Source organism: Aplidium turbinatum, chromosome 6 (genome assembly GCF_918807975.1).
Source record: "Aplidium turbinatum chromosome 6, kaAplTurb1.1, whole genome shotgun sequence".
In the NCBI taxonomy this organism is placed as follows: Eukaryota; Metazoa; Chordata; class Ascidiacea; order Aplousobranchia; family Polyclinidae; genus Aplidium; species Aplidium turbinatum.
Genome location: NC_137477.1, coordinates 5,002,985 through 5,018,718, shown reverse-complemented (window position 1 = coordinate 5,018,718; position 15,734 = coordinate 5,002,985). Strand labels below are relative to the sequence as shown.

Sequence of the window (15,734 nt, the reverse complement as noted above, 5' to 3'; positions counted from 1 at the left end):
AAAAAGCGCTTGGCCTACATTAGCCTACAATTAAAGAAAATCTTTTTATCCTAACACAAATAGTCTGAAATTTTGAATAGATAGAAGGAGACATTGGTTCTTTCCTTCCGCAAAATGGAGGTTAAGGTTTGCGTGTTTTAGATAATGACACCAAAGACTTTGCTTTTGTTGCATTCTGGCAAACACTGAAAAATGAGGTGGTAAGGGGTGGGACCCTCAGCCTCAGAGGCCCAGTTCAGCAGAGCCTATAGCTCTTAAAATGGACGAGGCATTTCTACGAAAGAAATCAAAGGCTATAGTCGAAGGGGCGTTCTCCGCAATCGACGTCATGCTTTTGAGTGCTTTGTGCCAAAGATACAGTTATATGCTCTTGAGCAGTGTCGAATCGACGTCCTATCGAACATCGAACCAGAGCTTTCACCACTAGGCTATGCAGCCGAATCAGAGACTCAACAAACAAGAATCAACAGGAAAGTCCCGAATCATTTTGGTGTAATGAGTTGAAACGATGATTTTCCTACCTCAGCCTTCTTTTCTCTGTGTTGGCGACTACATAGCGGTGATTCTGGAAGAACCACTGATACATGTTGTGGTTCAGTTTTCAACTCCATGCTAAGTAAATGACCTATCACGGCGCTCCATTCGTCCCAGTCTTGAACGATTCCACATTTTATAGGTTTCTGATAAAAATAAATCTATAATTTAAAATTTTAAATGAATGTATAAATCTATAAAAGAAATATTGGAACGATAAAGGTATGTAGGCTGGTTATAGTAGTTTTGTATTGACAGTATAGTTTAACGTCTTTGCTTTTAGTGTTTTTGGGTCCAGTTACTTTAAAAAAATATTAGTAAATTTTATATTATAGCCTATTTTTGTTTTGTAAGCTATATTTCTGGTGAAAATTTAAGCACGGTTATTGTAAAGTATTCTTTTATCACTGTTATAAAAATTGCTCATGATGTTTAGTTTGGTGAGTAATTGTAATTTTTATTTCACTGGTTTGGTTATTTTTATCCATGGCGATCTGTATACACAGGCCTTGACAACGTACGAACTGGAGGGCTGACTGAAGGCCGATGTATTTTCAATTTTGAAGTTTAAGCTAAATTCACTTTATATTCCTTTTAAATGATAATTTAAACAATTTCAATTGCCAAAGTGTGATCGCTGAATCCCAAATCACTGCAAAACTCTTAAAATTATGTTGACAAAATGACAATATTTTTCGAAATACTGGTGTTGCCAGACGTTTTTTGGATTTCCAGTACAAGTGCCAAAATCTATTCCGTTATTTGAATGGTAAAATCAGCACAAAAGTAACTCAAACTCTCACAAAATATAGACAAAGATTCTATTTATCAACCAATACTCAAACTATCAACTTATAGCCTACTCGCGATTTTGGCTACTAACAGATCGGCCTTCAGTCAAATTTTAAGCTGCACGTTGCCATGGCCTGTGTATAAAGGTCGCCATGTTTTTATCACAATGATTTGAGTCGTATATTGCAAGTCTAGTTAGTTTCTAGCCTATTTTCTTTATCGTTTGTAAAACGGAATGGAATAAAATGTAAAAATCAACAATAAAAGTACCAAAAGGTTCAAAATATTTCTTCTTAGAGTTACATCGTTCCCAACAAAACTAGTCGTTTTAGCAACGTCAGGAAAATCAAACCCTTCTTTTGGATGTCCAATCAATGTAGGCATAACTACTGATGGCATGTCCTCAGTGGAGAAGCCAGCTTTACAATATCCACTTCCAACATCTATCACAACAACTTTGTCAAGTTTGTTTATTGACTCTTCCTGCCCTGATACACCATGAAACACTTGAGTGATTGGAGAGTTAGAACACCGAGGTGCTTCTGCAAGAAACAAATAACCACGGTCAAACGGTAGGAGTGAAACGTATTTAAACTGTTTAAAAATATATAAAAACGTTAGGCCACTTGGCCTTGAAAATATTAAATGTGTTTTTTGCTGTTTAAATAGCTCAACGTGCTTAATAGCTTAGCAGCCCTAGCTGTTAGCTCAGTGGTTAAGGTCACGCGACGCTGGTTCGGCTCTCAGGGTATGCATTTGAGCGATTCAGGACTACTCTTCCTTCAGCGGCAACTAATGGATGAAATAATTCCTAATGGATAAAATAAAATAAATTTCTGGCTTTGCCAACACAAACTTATTTAAAAGTTTCAAAAATTTTGTTGTCTTGATGCAGTTTGTTTTGTTTCAAAATAAGTTTGTTGCAAAAAAATTCAATTCGAACAAACCTATTCCGCATCAGACTACGGTACTTATAATGACTTTGCTTACCTTGTCCATCGCACTGATTGTCAATATCTTCCGAGTCGAGATGGAAATTACTACCGTGACTTTTTGATAAACTTTTGCTTAATTCTTGAAGAGCTTTATGCAAACGATGCTGGGCCTCTTCAGCTGCTCTGTTTGGAACGAACAGACATAATCAGCAGGAGGAGCATAACCTATGATTTTTTTGTTTTTAAGACATAGGTGTCTACAGATATTAGCGAGCACAGGATTGCAATTATTCTTATTTTAAATTTGAAAAAGCTAACCAACTTCGAATTGATTTTGCACTGACACCTAATAATATGGAAAATTATAATAGCAAAGGTCCGAAGAATCCTTTGCCTATCTCGTTTTGTGCCGAATTGGTAAACTGTTGAAATCACCAATCCTCATTTATCTTTGCCATTGTGTTCTTAAACCATGGCCCGTGATGCCTTTGATAGCAAGGAAATTAAAGGAAAACTACGAGCAACGCAAAATCGTAAATTGATCTCAAAAGTCACATTAAAATAAATAGTTTGTATGTCATCAGCATAAAACTAATTGGTTTTGCAGTTAACTATAGCCTACATCAGTGGTTCCCAACCTTTTTGACCTTGCGGCACCCTATCAAAGAGATAAATAGTTTGCGCACCCTGGCAAAACTGGATCAATTTTATGAGGTTTCTGTATTTCAAATAGGCCTAATAGCGCGCGTAAATAAATGTAGGCTATTTATTCAAAAGTCAGTGTGAAATTTGGGCTCGACTTCTTGCAGAAAGTTCCTTAATATCTGGGGGCTCTATTCGATAAAGCCACCCGCATATCTTCCTCGACTATAAGCAGTCGTTCTCGATTTTTAGTTTTTATGTTCGTTTATACGGAAAATCCACTCTCACATACTGTAGGTATGACGCGGAAAACTGCAGAAAAGGCACAATAGCTTTCTTTTCAACGCAAGGATATTCATTTGAATTTTTATCCAGAACTCGTCGAGAGGCATCTGCTTGTGCATAAGCTTAAAATTTCTATCGTTACGAATATCAATTAATTCTTCTTCTTTAAGATTCAAAACAATACGAGAGTCCAGTAAAAGTGGATATCTCACCAATGCGTAATTTTCCGTGGACAAGCAGGGGAATTATTTCTAAATTTTTTCTTCCAATGATTTTAGGTGCTGAGTTATTAATGAGAACTTCTTTGTTCTTCATTTCAGTGAAATGTGAAAGCATGTCAAAGTTTCCACTTTTAAGGACCGCATTTGCAGTTGTTCTCTCAGTGGTTTCATTTTATCGGTTGAAGTTAAGAGAGTTTCATTTTTGTCCTGCATTTTCACATTCACGTTATTTAAATGGTCGAAGCTATTTACTAAATACGCTAATTTGGAGACCCCATTGTAATCGCAAAGCAATTCACAAAATTCCTCTTGCTTTTCAAGGCTGAAAAAAGAGAGCATTGCATCCTTCAACTCATATAGGCTAGCCTAGTTGAGAAGGAGCGATTTTCTGGCGTCAGCACTACCTGACTGCTTACTATATAGAACAGCAAGCACTGTGTTTCGCTAACCATACCGGTGTAGCCTCCACCCTAGCCATCAAGATTTTCCCAAAAACATGTGTTTCTCTGCAGTCGAGTGTAGCAAGAACTCAGCGATAGACACGTGTTTCCCCCATGAGGCTAGGCTCATCAGTACCGCACCACTAGTTCTTGCTACACTCGACTGCTGAGAAACTCATATATAGCCTACTCGTGACAATGCTTTTCCTCGCGACAACCATCTTACTTCGGACGGTAGCCTAACAGAAGATTAGCATAGTTTTCTCGCATTTCCTTACAAAGCTTGGCAAATAGACGTGATTTAAGTGGTCTACTTTTGATGTAGTTGACCATTTTGACAACTTTGTTTAACACTCTTTAGGTCTGAACCTAATGTTTTTCGGACAAGAACTTCGCGATGAAGAAAACAGTGTATTGTTATAATATCACTATTTTGCTTGTTTGCTAACGATACAAATCCTTCAATTGACCTTGACCCAACCATCGGTTTACAATGGTTCGCAAACAATCGTGCAATTTTATAATCGTGCTGGGTCACACAATCCAATAATCCATCACTGCAATTTGACTTTGTGCGCCATGAAACGCAAAATAAAATCATGAAACCTGGCAATAATGATGTCTTTCAAACGTTTTTAGGGAAAGAAAAGCAACGAGTCAAAATCTCTTTCACGCTGTTTTTCCTGGGCGAGAAAACGAAGGCTTACCGCCAGCCCAGCGGCTTCCCCACTAAGCGACTCTCTAGAAAGGAGCCGGGAATAACTACGAGGCGCGAAACTTAATACGCACTGAAACTCGGTTAGAAATAAATAAATTCCGCACTTAACGAGTTAAAGTTAAAATAAAGAATGGGCCACACTATTGCAATATCTCGCGGCACCCTTGAGCATTGCAATTGGCACCCCAGGGTGCCGCGGCACCCCGGTTGGGAACCACTGGCCTACATAGTATAGCGTAGGCCTACCAATGTAACTGTAGGCTGCGTATACTGTGCAGGACACACAAATCAAATGGCTTCAGAGATACTCAGCTATGCCTTACCTGATATCTTTTTCAGTGAATTCGATTAATGGCAAGGAGGTGTTTTCACAATGCAGGGTTGGTTTTCTTTTTTCTTGGGTTTGAGGGAAAGCAGGAAGTGAAGAAACAGCTGAATGTTGACTGAAAGATTCAAAAAGTGAATTTTTGTTCTTCGGACATTTCAGAAAAATATTCGTTTCTATGTTTTTGGTTGCACTGTTATTACAAAAAGTTTCAGGGCTGTTCACGTTATTAAGATTTGTTGATGATTTGCAGTCAGCTGGGAAACTGAAGTTGCCAGAAAGAACACTATTTGCTTCTCGAGCATTACTGTTTGTACACGGCTGTCTCTCAACTTTCGCACTGTTTTCATCCATCAAGGTCAAGCTTTCTACATTACTGTCATCGCTTGGCAACTTTAAATTATTAAGGCTCCATATGTCAGACGTTGGTTTGGAAAAGTGTTTGTTAACAGCTGGGCTTTTTATGCTGTTTACCTCTGTGGACACTTCATCCACCTGCATGCTGGAAGAACAGCCCATGATTTTGTAGGCTACGCCTATCTTTTAGAATTGAACATGTAACATCAGCTACAAAAAAAAAATTGTTTCACTATGATTTGATTAAAAAGAACTGAAGCAATAACCTGAATAGGCCTACTGCACTTTGAAAACACTCGTCTAGAGTTTCGAAAGGTAATTACGGATAGGCCTAAATAAAATATCACTATTGCAAGCAGCCACGGCTCAAGGTTGCAGGCTGTGCAGTGTGCAGGTTTGTGCCGATTTCACAACCTTAAAGCCATAGCTGGTAATAACCATGTGCTTCTGCCTGCTTGCGAGAATTACCATATTGTGCTGTTCTTGCGTCATTTCTCTACGTGTTGTCTTCGAGATACCAATGCTAATCTCACAACGTTTGATTGCTAAACGTGCATATGACTGCAAGTGCTTACATTGAATAGTATGATAACTGCACCTTCTGCTCAAAATGATAATACTATTATTTGACAAGAATGAAATGATTTCTGCTTCAATATCAGGTTATTCCATGTTGTAACCTGAGCACAACTTTTGATTTTCACTATCAGCATTGCTTAATGCTTATTGTCCAGCCCACAACAATCAGAAGTAGCTTTTGAAACCATCTCGATAGAATTTTTCAATTTAAGCCTGTCATAGTTAATGCTGTACTGTAAAACATCGCCGTATTTAGAAAAATGAATGGTCAATTAAAAAGTACCTTAGTATCCGGTGACGCTGTTTAATCAAAAGCAGAAGCATAACAACCATGTGCGGCTTAAGTAATCAAATAAAATGATAATTTATTACCCCAGCGTCAAACAGATTTCAAGCTTCAACCGCATATGTGGTAAGCTGGTAGGCCTACAACTATGTGCGTAGCTGAGATTATTGATCGGCAACTTAAAATAGTTTTATCACATGCCCGTTCAACGATGATCATTATAAATTAATTAATGTTCTTATTTCACGTCATGTACCGTATTTCCATCCTGCTGGTTTATGAATGATAGTCTACTTATTATTAGGTATGTTAAAAGAAAGTATTCGGATTTTGTTCAAATTTTTTCATAATTCTTATTTGGTAGACCCAAAAAAGTGACCAAAATGCTACATTGAATTTTGGAAGGTTCCTCCCAATACATGCTAAGTTATAACGCATCAAGAAGAAGAAAGCATGAAAACGCAAACGACACTTACAGAGGCATGCAAAAAGGGCGCGTTCGTGCAAATAGTAGTCTGTTTTTATTGTAGCCTACTGTAGCTCTAACAAAGAACAGATCACACATTTTTGACAAGCTTAAAGTTGATCAGTATCGGGCAACACAGGCTACATATGCGATCTAGGACTAGGCTATTGTATGTAAAGTTATTCCATATTCCACATAGTGACATATGTTACTTGTCTAAGATTTGGCTATTTTTACAGTATTTTTCAGTTAGCGTCAGATCATTGTTTTGGCAAGAAACCACAAAGTGTACAACCTTTCTGTCCGTTTTTGTTTTTTTTATAAGTTAGGCTATTTAGAAGTAGACCATTCACAAAACGAATCCAAGGGGCTACCAATACACTCGGCCCCCAGATGGCTTAAAGGATCCAGATCATTCTCAGGGTGACATAATGGCCCCACATTTTTCTGCTATGGTGCTTTCGAATTGACTTCAATTTATTTTCAAGACAACTTCTACTTCTTAAAAGAAAATTACCTCTTTTCTAATGATTTTACTGGTAGTAGGCCCATCTCAATCTTAGATATTTCTGAAGAGGTGTTTTTGGTGCTAAACCCAAGCCTTCCTCACAACTCGGAATCAGCTTAATTTTTTTTTTTTTTTTAAATTTAGTGTAATTTCAAACGTAGGCTGTGAAATCCTTCTGAAATCAACGGGTTACAACTTACAACAACATCAAGCGGTGCTGGTTCAACTCTCGGGGTGTGCGCTTGAGCAACACATAACAGAACTGCTCTCGATTCAGCGGCACCTAGTGGATGGAATAATTCATAGACAACAGAACTTCAACTTCAAACTCCACTCTGACAATTTTGGTGACCGTGGGCTTGCGTCAGTGGTTCAAAGTCTCTACAAGACAGTGTGTAGGGAATCTTGGAGGCTTGGGGAACTATTTTTGTCCTAGATGTCGACTACTAAGTCTCGTAACAGACCATTAATGAGCTTATTGTATTGCTTCACAATTACGCCCGTATTCCAAAACACCGTAGGCTACCGTTCAATGACGCTAGTTTCGTACCTCTCCCGTTTATCGGCGAATAGAAAAAGGCATTACGTTAGTGTACGCTTGGCGGAGCTAAAGAGCTTACTTCACAAGGTAGATTTAAACGATCTGTCTTAGCCTGATGCTGCGAGTTTGCTGTGGCAATAGTAAGTTGCGCAAGCTTTCGGAACACAGTTCCCTAGTCATGTGCTATAATGAATGGTCGAAGCTAAACTCAATCAATTGCGGAGCTAAAGAGCTTCATTATTAAGAAAGGCAATGTGGTCAATACAAGTGTAGCGATACTGCCAGAATTAATTTCTCAAAGAAGCTTTGTCAATCTGAATATAATTAAAGATTTAATCAAACAATCAACAGTCATTCTTTTTTGGGCAAAATGGTAGGCTAAGGATAAATGAAATAAAACAAAATATAGCCTACCATGAGATTACCGTAGAATCTGTTTTTAAATATTGTGGCCGTATTAGTTACATAGCTACGGCTTATAGGCCTACAGTGCTACACAAACAAGTGTTCAGGCACCGTGGAAACCATCCAAGGTTAGCCGCCTTTTCCGTTGGTTGCCGTGCTGCTATCCTGTGTACAGTGTGTAGGCTATCACGTATTGTAGCTTAATAGTCGTTTCCCACACATTAATGACGAAAAATAAAATGATACATTAAAATAGTAGGCTATAATGCTTGTTTTTTTTTTGTTTTTTTATAGCGCTGTGTCAATCGCAGAATGCGTTGCTTCTCGGCGTTTTACAAAGCAGGCAGTGTCAATGCAGCCATATATAGAGGCGCAACTGAGTAGCCTACATTATTACCCCAATCTATTCCATTGCTCAGTGCCAAGCAGGAAATAGATTCAGTATCATTTTTAAAAAGTCTTTGGTTTGACCTTCTATCAGCTCTGCTATGTTTGTCATATATTGTTTTTTTTTTGTTGTGATGGTCAGAAATAAAAACAAACTGAACTGAACCTTAGTCTTGGTTATGAGTCTTATGAATTGAATTGAATAGTTCTGACCCTTTGGAAAAACTTTACTTTGCCAAACTCGGTGACGGCCCTGCGTCAAAAGAACAACCAAAACAGTTAAGTCTAATTGTTTAAGATTTAATTAATTTTCGTGAAAATAAGTTTGACTTACAACACATGAAACCGAGTCGTTTTGACACCTATCAGAAGATATTTCTTCCCTTTTCTTGTATCCTTTAAAATATTGGTCACCAGAGGACGTTGTCACGTGGGACGCTAAATGCAACGAAGCGTGAAATAGCGAAGCCCAAATTTATAAACATGAAAATAAGTAAATCAAATAAAGAATTTTACAGTCTGAACAAGGTTGCAGTTTAGCGGACTGTCGGGAAATCTGTGTTGTGGCAATGACTGCAGTTATGAAGTAACGGTTAAAAACAGTCTAATTTTGTAATAGGTATAGAATTTTGTGTGTCAGGTATGTTTCTGGACGGGCATAACCTTGTACTTCTTAGTTGAGTTGATAGCTACTGTATGTGGTTTTTTCATACTGCATAGAATAGATAAGCTAGGCTGTATTGGTGATTGTAAAAGGCTTTTATTGTGGCAGCATCGAGGTTTTCATAGTCTGCATAGAATAGATAGGCAAGGCTTCTATTGGAGCAGATAGAATTTTTTATATATAAATTAAAGGTACGGTAGCCTCTAAGGTAATAATGCTAAGGTGACGCTTGAGACCTTAGCTTTAAAAATACCTCATAGCTATCACTTCAACTGTACAAGGTTTCCTAGGGTAACAACATTTAAAGGCTCATTTCTGGATTAGCCATAACGGTACGGTACTTACCAGTTATTTTAATTAGCCTTCTGACTTATTGCGCTGCTAACCTAATTCATAAGAATAATAATTACGGTATCTTTCTCTTTTTGCTGTGCCTAAAGTTCATGTCTATCCTGTTCTAATATCAAAGGGATGTGTCTTTTTTTAAAAAGTTGAATCAAGGCATGCTTAGCCTTTACAGCTTGACATCCATTTCTCGCACAATGTTACATTATCTCATTGCCACATATATACCATATTCGGCTCAACAGCGTTGCCAGATAAGGAATTCTGCCCTAATTTGAGAAATTTTAAAGCTGTTGAAAACAAAAACTTGTATTTTGGAAATTTTTTTTAGTTCTGGGCAGAGATCAAAACCTTAACCTTATTCCTAACTCTAACCCTTACCTTAACCCTTACCATAACCCTTCCTAACTTTAATCCTAAATCTGGCAACACATGGTTATAACCATGGCTACAGGTGGGTAAAAATAGCCACTTCAACCATATTATGTATTGTATACATCTTGCAAGACCTGGTGTAATTTGAAGTGGCTCTGTCTAGGGTTAGGATTAGGATACCTTTTGTTGGATTTTATTTTCTTACCTTGTCCTTCTGAGGAACTAAACCTACAAAAACAAAGAGCTATGTTCCCTACGTTGTCGTTGACTATCAATACTAAGCTATTGATAAGTCACTATGGCCGACCAACATAGCAATTATCAATCAAGAATTTATTTTTTTCTTGTCTTGTTTTTTGTGTCATTTTTTGTTTTGTTTTAGACATTTTTTTGTGTCGTTGCATTTGCTTCAATTTTTAATTGTTTAAGGTGTTACAATTGCGAAAAATCCTTGTATTTGGTATATCATTTCAGTCTCAATCACATTTTAACATCCTCGTTTGTTGCTTGCATTTTTTCATATCCTTGTTATGTTATAACAAGTAATATTTTCATTTTGATGCTCGGAAATAAAATTGAAAACTGAAACTTTCTCATACTTAGCATATCTTTAATTCTTCTACTTGTCATATTGAGAGAATTGTTGCTTTTGATAAATGCTTAATACAACAAAAAATCAAAAATCCTTGTTTTATCAAACTAGTTGCTTAATGTATAACTTGGATAAATTATTGCTTTCTAAACATATAATGTTCGGACAAGCTCAAAAATTTGATCTTGACTTTTTCACAATCTGTGGTTTCTGTTATCTGTCGGCTGCATAACTGAGTGGTGAGAGCAATGGCTTGATCTTTGAATGGCTGCCGGTTCGACACCACTCAACAGCATGTGGGTGTGTCTTTGGTAAGACATATAAAGGCATGACGTTGATTGCGGAATGCGGAGTGGTCCCCCTTCGACTATAACTCTTGATTTCTTGTTATGAACAGCGCGGTGGTCTAGCGAAAAATAGCTATGGCCCTTCTTAGGGCTATGGCCTGCTGTAGTGCTGTACTGAACTGCACACAAAATTGATGATCAAATAAAGTAGTAAATGTGATACAGACAAAACTGGTTAGTCATATCATCCATTTTCCAGACATTTTGATTAGGGATGGGCAATTCAGAATAATTCACTATTCCAGAATTATTCCGGAATACTAAACCGAATCCAGAATCAAATCCAGAATACCGAATCCTATTAACTTCCAGGCTCCAGCAACACAAAAAGAAAAACATTTCAGACACAAAAGCTACACAATCAAAGTAAATGTTTGTTGCAATGCTACACATTAAGGCATTCTAGATGACTGCCAGCCAAACGGGAGCAGTGTTGCCAGAGGATGGGAGCCGCTTGGCACCAAAAAGTAACTAAAATTTCACCAGATATTTAAAACACCCTAAATAAAGCAATTTCGCCTAAATACAAATAGTTTTCAAGACATAAGACACTGCTATCATCCATATGTAAACCTCTTGCAAAACGTTTTCTATACGAGCAGGGATTATTTGCTAAAAAGTTTAAAAAAATTGAAAAAACTTTCTTGAAAAAAATTGAGTGGGGAAAATTTCACTAGATTTCACCAAAAAGTTATCTGGTTTCAAGGTCAAAAAGATTGGCAATAAAGACCTCTAAATTTCACCAGAATTTTTTAATTTGATATTTTATTTCCCAATCTGGGAACGCTGAACGGGAGCGCAGCTTAGTTGCTGTCAAGCCGCAGTGGAAAAGAATCGCTCGGAAGATGCTGATGTGGCAGGTATGCTGAGGTGTTTCAGAGCCAACTCCTTTAGCAGGGGCATCTGCTCAATGTTGTTACGCCCACCAGTCAAACTATCACAGAGTCGCATACGCACGTGGATTGAAAAAAGCATTGCACGATTGTGCATGTGTACAAAGCGTGAAGAAAATTACGCGCTTAGTTTCTTTGATTGCTCATGCGAGCGAGTGACGTAGGGTTGCATGCGTCCTGCGCGCACAAAGCGTGCAAAATGTTTTTGAAAGTGCGGAACTGCGGTGGTGTCAGTGCAAAGAAAAAAGTGAGCAAACCACACTTTTTTTCAGTTTACTGTCTCAAGCTGACAGCTTACACAAGACTTATGCATATCTTTAAAACCGAATCTTATTACCCGGTTTTATTGCCGTTTTGGATTCGGATAGTTTAGGATCCGAATCCTTCTGGATTCGGTATTCTAAATTGCCCATCCCTAATTTTGATACAATTCTTCAATCGATACACAGGCCTTAAAACTCGTGTTTTTTTCGGCAGCCATCGTGGCCTACCGAGAGCTCCTTCTCGGCGGCCAAATCTGCGTGCTTAGAGGCCAAAATACAAATAACGATAGCACAAGTAAATAGAATTAAACCTGCAACAAGGCCAAAATGATCACGTAGTGTTGTTGAAGTCTGGGTGATGTCCTGCTATAGAATCGTTGTACCACGCAATAACTGCTTTATTGTAATCCGGTATTGCGGGACCATCTAACGATGCTAAATTGTTTCAACTGCTCGCTGCTCAGTAAATTGTTTCAACTGCATTAGTGCATTACCGAATACCGCCTTTCATAAAACCTGACCATTTATACCGTTATGATGTCACCATTGAGTGTGTGAAGTCACTAACCCACAGCGGAAACATTTCTCAACTCTGAAGACACGTGTTTTCCCCTCGGATGTCAACTAACTTGCCCAGACAACAAAATCCGTCATTTTTACATTGATTCTACGTTTGCAGTCGTTAAATCAGGGTAAAAATGACAAATTTTGTTGTCTGGGTAGTTCTCCTTTTTAACAACAATTCAATTTCCGACAACATTGAATTGACATAAAAACGACAATATTGCCAGCCAATGTAAATTAGCACTTCGGATTAACACTGTTAAAATAAACGTCAGGAATTACAAACAAGACTTATAGCTGGTGATCGCAGCGTGATATTTTCCTTACAATAGCAAATGTTTCCACACAATATAATACAACAGTGGTGATTATGACGCGCTGACCTAATTCTGCGTCACTCTTTGATCTAGATATTTTCGACAGTTAATTCACGATCATTCTATTGCAAAATTAAATAATTAGCTAGAAAAAACCGGCGGCCAAACTTGGCCGACTGAGGAGGTAGCACTGGCGGCCATGCAAGCACTACTTAGCGGCCATGGCCGCCGGCTGCTTTAAGGCTTGATACATTTAACCAATTTGCTCAAGAAAAGAGGTTAATTGTAATCAGGCATTATTGTTGGGAATGTGTATGTGCTAACTCGGTTGCATTGGGCTTCACAACTGTGTGGTTTAATCCTACAACTGTTTGCTTGGAGGGAGTTTGTTAGTGGTTTGTTACACAACACAGTGCATTGCCAGCAACCAGTTGTACGATCAAAACATTTTCCCACAAACTGCGGCAGTCGAACTCCTTTTATCTTTAACAATCTCTGTGATGTCACAAAATGACCTTTGACCACCTGCGCTTTTGTTTCAAGTGTGCTATTTTTAGATCTTTTGCAGTGTGATTATTTCCTTTGCCTTAATGAAGTCCAGCAGTGTAAAGATGAAATCTATGTGGCCCAATGTCTTGCGCATGAGATTACAGCACACATCATGAGATTACGGTCACTTGTTTTTGTTTAATGACACTCATGTTCTTCATTTTCTTCACTTCGCTTTTGCACATGGCAGACAGTTAAGCAAAAGAAAAAAGGGTCATTCTCCTTTTGCTTATCAGTAAACATTTGTCACGTTAACTACTCATTGTCTTTGCCAGATGTGTGTAAACAAAGAAAATGATACGATTAAATGAATGAAGTATGCTTATGCAAACTAGAAGCAAATGCTGATACACTTATCCGATACATTCCTTTTAGTGGGATACATTAAACCATGGTTCCCAACCAGGGTGTCGTTTGCAATCTTCGGGGTACCGCAAGGTATATTTTTTTATGAAGGGTGCCATAAGCCTAAAAAGGTGAACCACTGAGTTAAACCAATAGTTTTAGTTATTAGATAGGATTTGGTTTGGGATTTCAGATTTTGATACAATAAAACAATTGATACGTTTTAGCAGTATGCGCTTAACCGATTTCGTCTGTATATGAAATTACCTTATTTTTTTTTTATAGACTATGTTTGTTTGCTCGGCTTATTAAGAGTACTGGTGCTGAATAGAAACCACAATCATGACTGCGAGAGAGGAATCGCAACAGAGAGCAATGGTTGCAAAGTTATCAAGAGACGAGTTAGAAGATCAATATCTCAGAGTTATGGAAGCTAATCTCATTCTAAAGACTCATGGACGAAAGCAAGAAGAAAAAATTAAGAAGTAGGAAGATTAAATTTCAATTTGAATTGAATTTGATTAAATTTCAGTTTCAGAATTTCTTTTTGGTAAAAATACTAGATTTTATTTATTCTAATTTATACTTTTTAAATTTAGAATGGCAACTAAGTTGATGCGGCTAGTCAGCGATCGCAAGAAGCTTATTGCAGCCAGTGGAACAGGTATCTAGTCACTCAATTGTATAGTATTATAAATGATAAGTAATGTTTTTGTGGCTGCAAGGTGTGGCTTATATGTCTAATGTAGCTAAATTAAAAATTAAAAAATAAAATCAAGTTGAAATCTTTCATCTGGACATTGTTTTATTTATATTGCACAATTGCACATCTATAACTGCGGTAGTTTTATCTATGTATTTGTATATATTATAAATATACAATTATACATCACTTGTCTGTCTGTGTCCTCAAAGGAAACTTGAACCACCAAATATTGTTAACTGGAAATTAGACTAACACTAAACTCATTAAAATGGTCAAAAATAGGAAAAGAACTAAGTTCCACTCCAGAATGATATTTACATCACTTTAATTAAGTTTCTAGCACTAGTTGCTACGTTCATCTGATGAAATTGAAAGTAAAATTAACAACAAACAAGATGGTTTATTGCTTCACTGACGTTTCGCGCACCATGACAATGCGCATCCTCAGAGCGAATAACATACTGTACAAAATAAAATTTCACCTGGTTATATACTGCAGTGCGATTGAAGGCAAGAAAAACTAAAACATGCAATATTTTTAAAAATTGGCCAATGATGTGTGAGCGATTACTTTCCACGTTAAATTACGTAAAAACTTCCAACAATAAACATAAAAATTCGAAGCAGTGACGACCAACAGAAAAAAAGTGCGATTGAAGGCAAGAGAAATAGAACACAATGTTTTAAAGATTGGCTAATGATGTGTAGTTACTTTCGACGTTAAATTACGTAAAAAACTTCCAACAATAAACATAAATTCGAAGCACTGAAAACCACTAGAAATTCGAGACAAAATTAGATTGAAATAACGTTTCCAACTGTGTTTAAGTAGGCTTGAAGCCTGCATGTCGTCGTCAGTCAGTGAAGGAATAAACCAGTCAGTAAAGCAATAAACCATCTTGTTTGTTGTTAATTTTACTTTCAATTTCATCAGATGAACGTAGCAACTAGTGCTAGAAACGATAATTGTCCTGATGAACACCCAAACTTTTCAGTATTCACTTTAATTAAGCGCATTTGATACAATACTGTATATAAATTAGAGTAACCCACACACACCCACAGTACCACACTAATAAGAATAATTATCATTAAGATGCTGTTTTCTATCTGATCAAGTGGTGACAGCATGTGCATGACACTGGAAACGAGGATGAGAGCAGCTGACTTGATGACTGTGCCTTTGCTGGTTCTAGTTGTCTGTTGTGTTGCATATCATTCACAGTGTAGCCTGGTACACTGATACAGGGTGTTATTACAATAAGTGCAAAACGCTATGGTTTGTGCCAACCTGTAAACAAGCAGATTATTATTTTTGGAATTGTTTTGATGCATATTTTATTTTCTTGCCTG

At 37.4% G+C, this 15,734-nt stretch overlaps 2 protein-coding genes across 2 annotated transcripts in view; one reads left to right on the top strand and one right to left on the bottom strand.

Moving 5' to 3' along the window:
* LOC145771824 (uncharacterized) overlaps positions 1 to 5,411 on the bottom strand; it is a 30,866-nt gene extending 25,455 nt beyond the window's left edge. The window contains exons 1-5 of the mRNA XM_082583556.1: positions 5,210 to 5,411; positions 4,891 to 4,999; positions 2,317 to 2,444; positions 1,630 to 1,868; positions 522 to 680 (exon numbers count right to left, since the gene is read on the bottom strand). Of these exons, the coding sequence (XP_082439682.1) occupies positions 522 to 680; positions 1,630 to 1,868; positions 2,317 to 2,444; positions 4,891 to 4,999; positions 5,210 to 5,411 (837 nt within the window). The remainder of the gene's footprint in view (positions 1 to 521; positions 681 to 1,629; positions 1,869 to 2,316; positions 2,445 to 4,890; positions 5,000 to 5,209) is intronic.
* Positions 5,412 to 8,920: 3,509 nt separating this feature from the next.
* Positions 8,921 to 15,734, top strand: part of LOC145772123 (protein fantom-like) — a 31,211-nt gene continuing 24,397 nt past the window's right edge. The window contains exons 1-3 of the mRNA XM_082583962.1: positions 8,921 to 9,061; positions 13,961 to 14,160; positions 14,275 to 14,339. Coding sequence (XP_082440088.1) covers positions 14,018 to 14,160; positions 14,275 to 14,339 — 208 coding nt within the window. The 5' untranslated portion in view covers positions 8,921 to 9,061; positions 13,961 to 14,017. The remainder of the gene's footprint in view (positions 9,062 to 13,960; positions 14,161 to 14,274; positions 14,340 to 15,734) is intronic.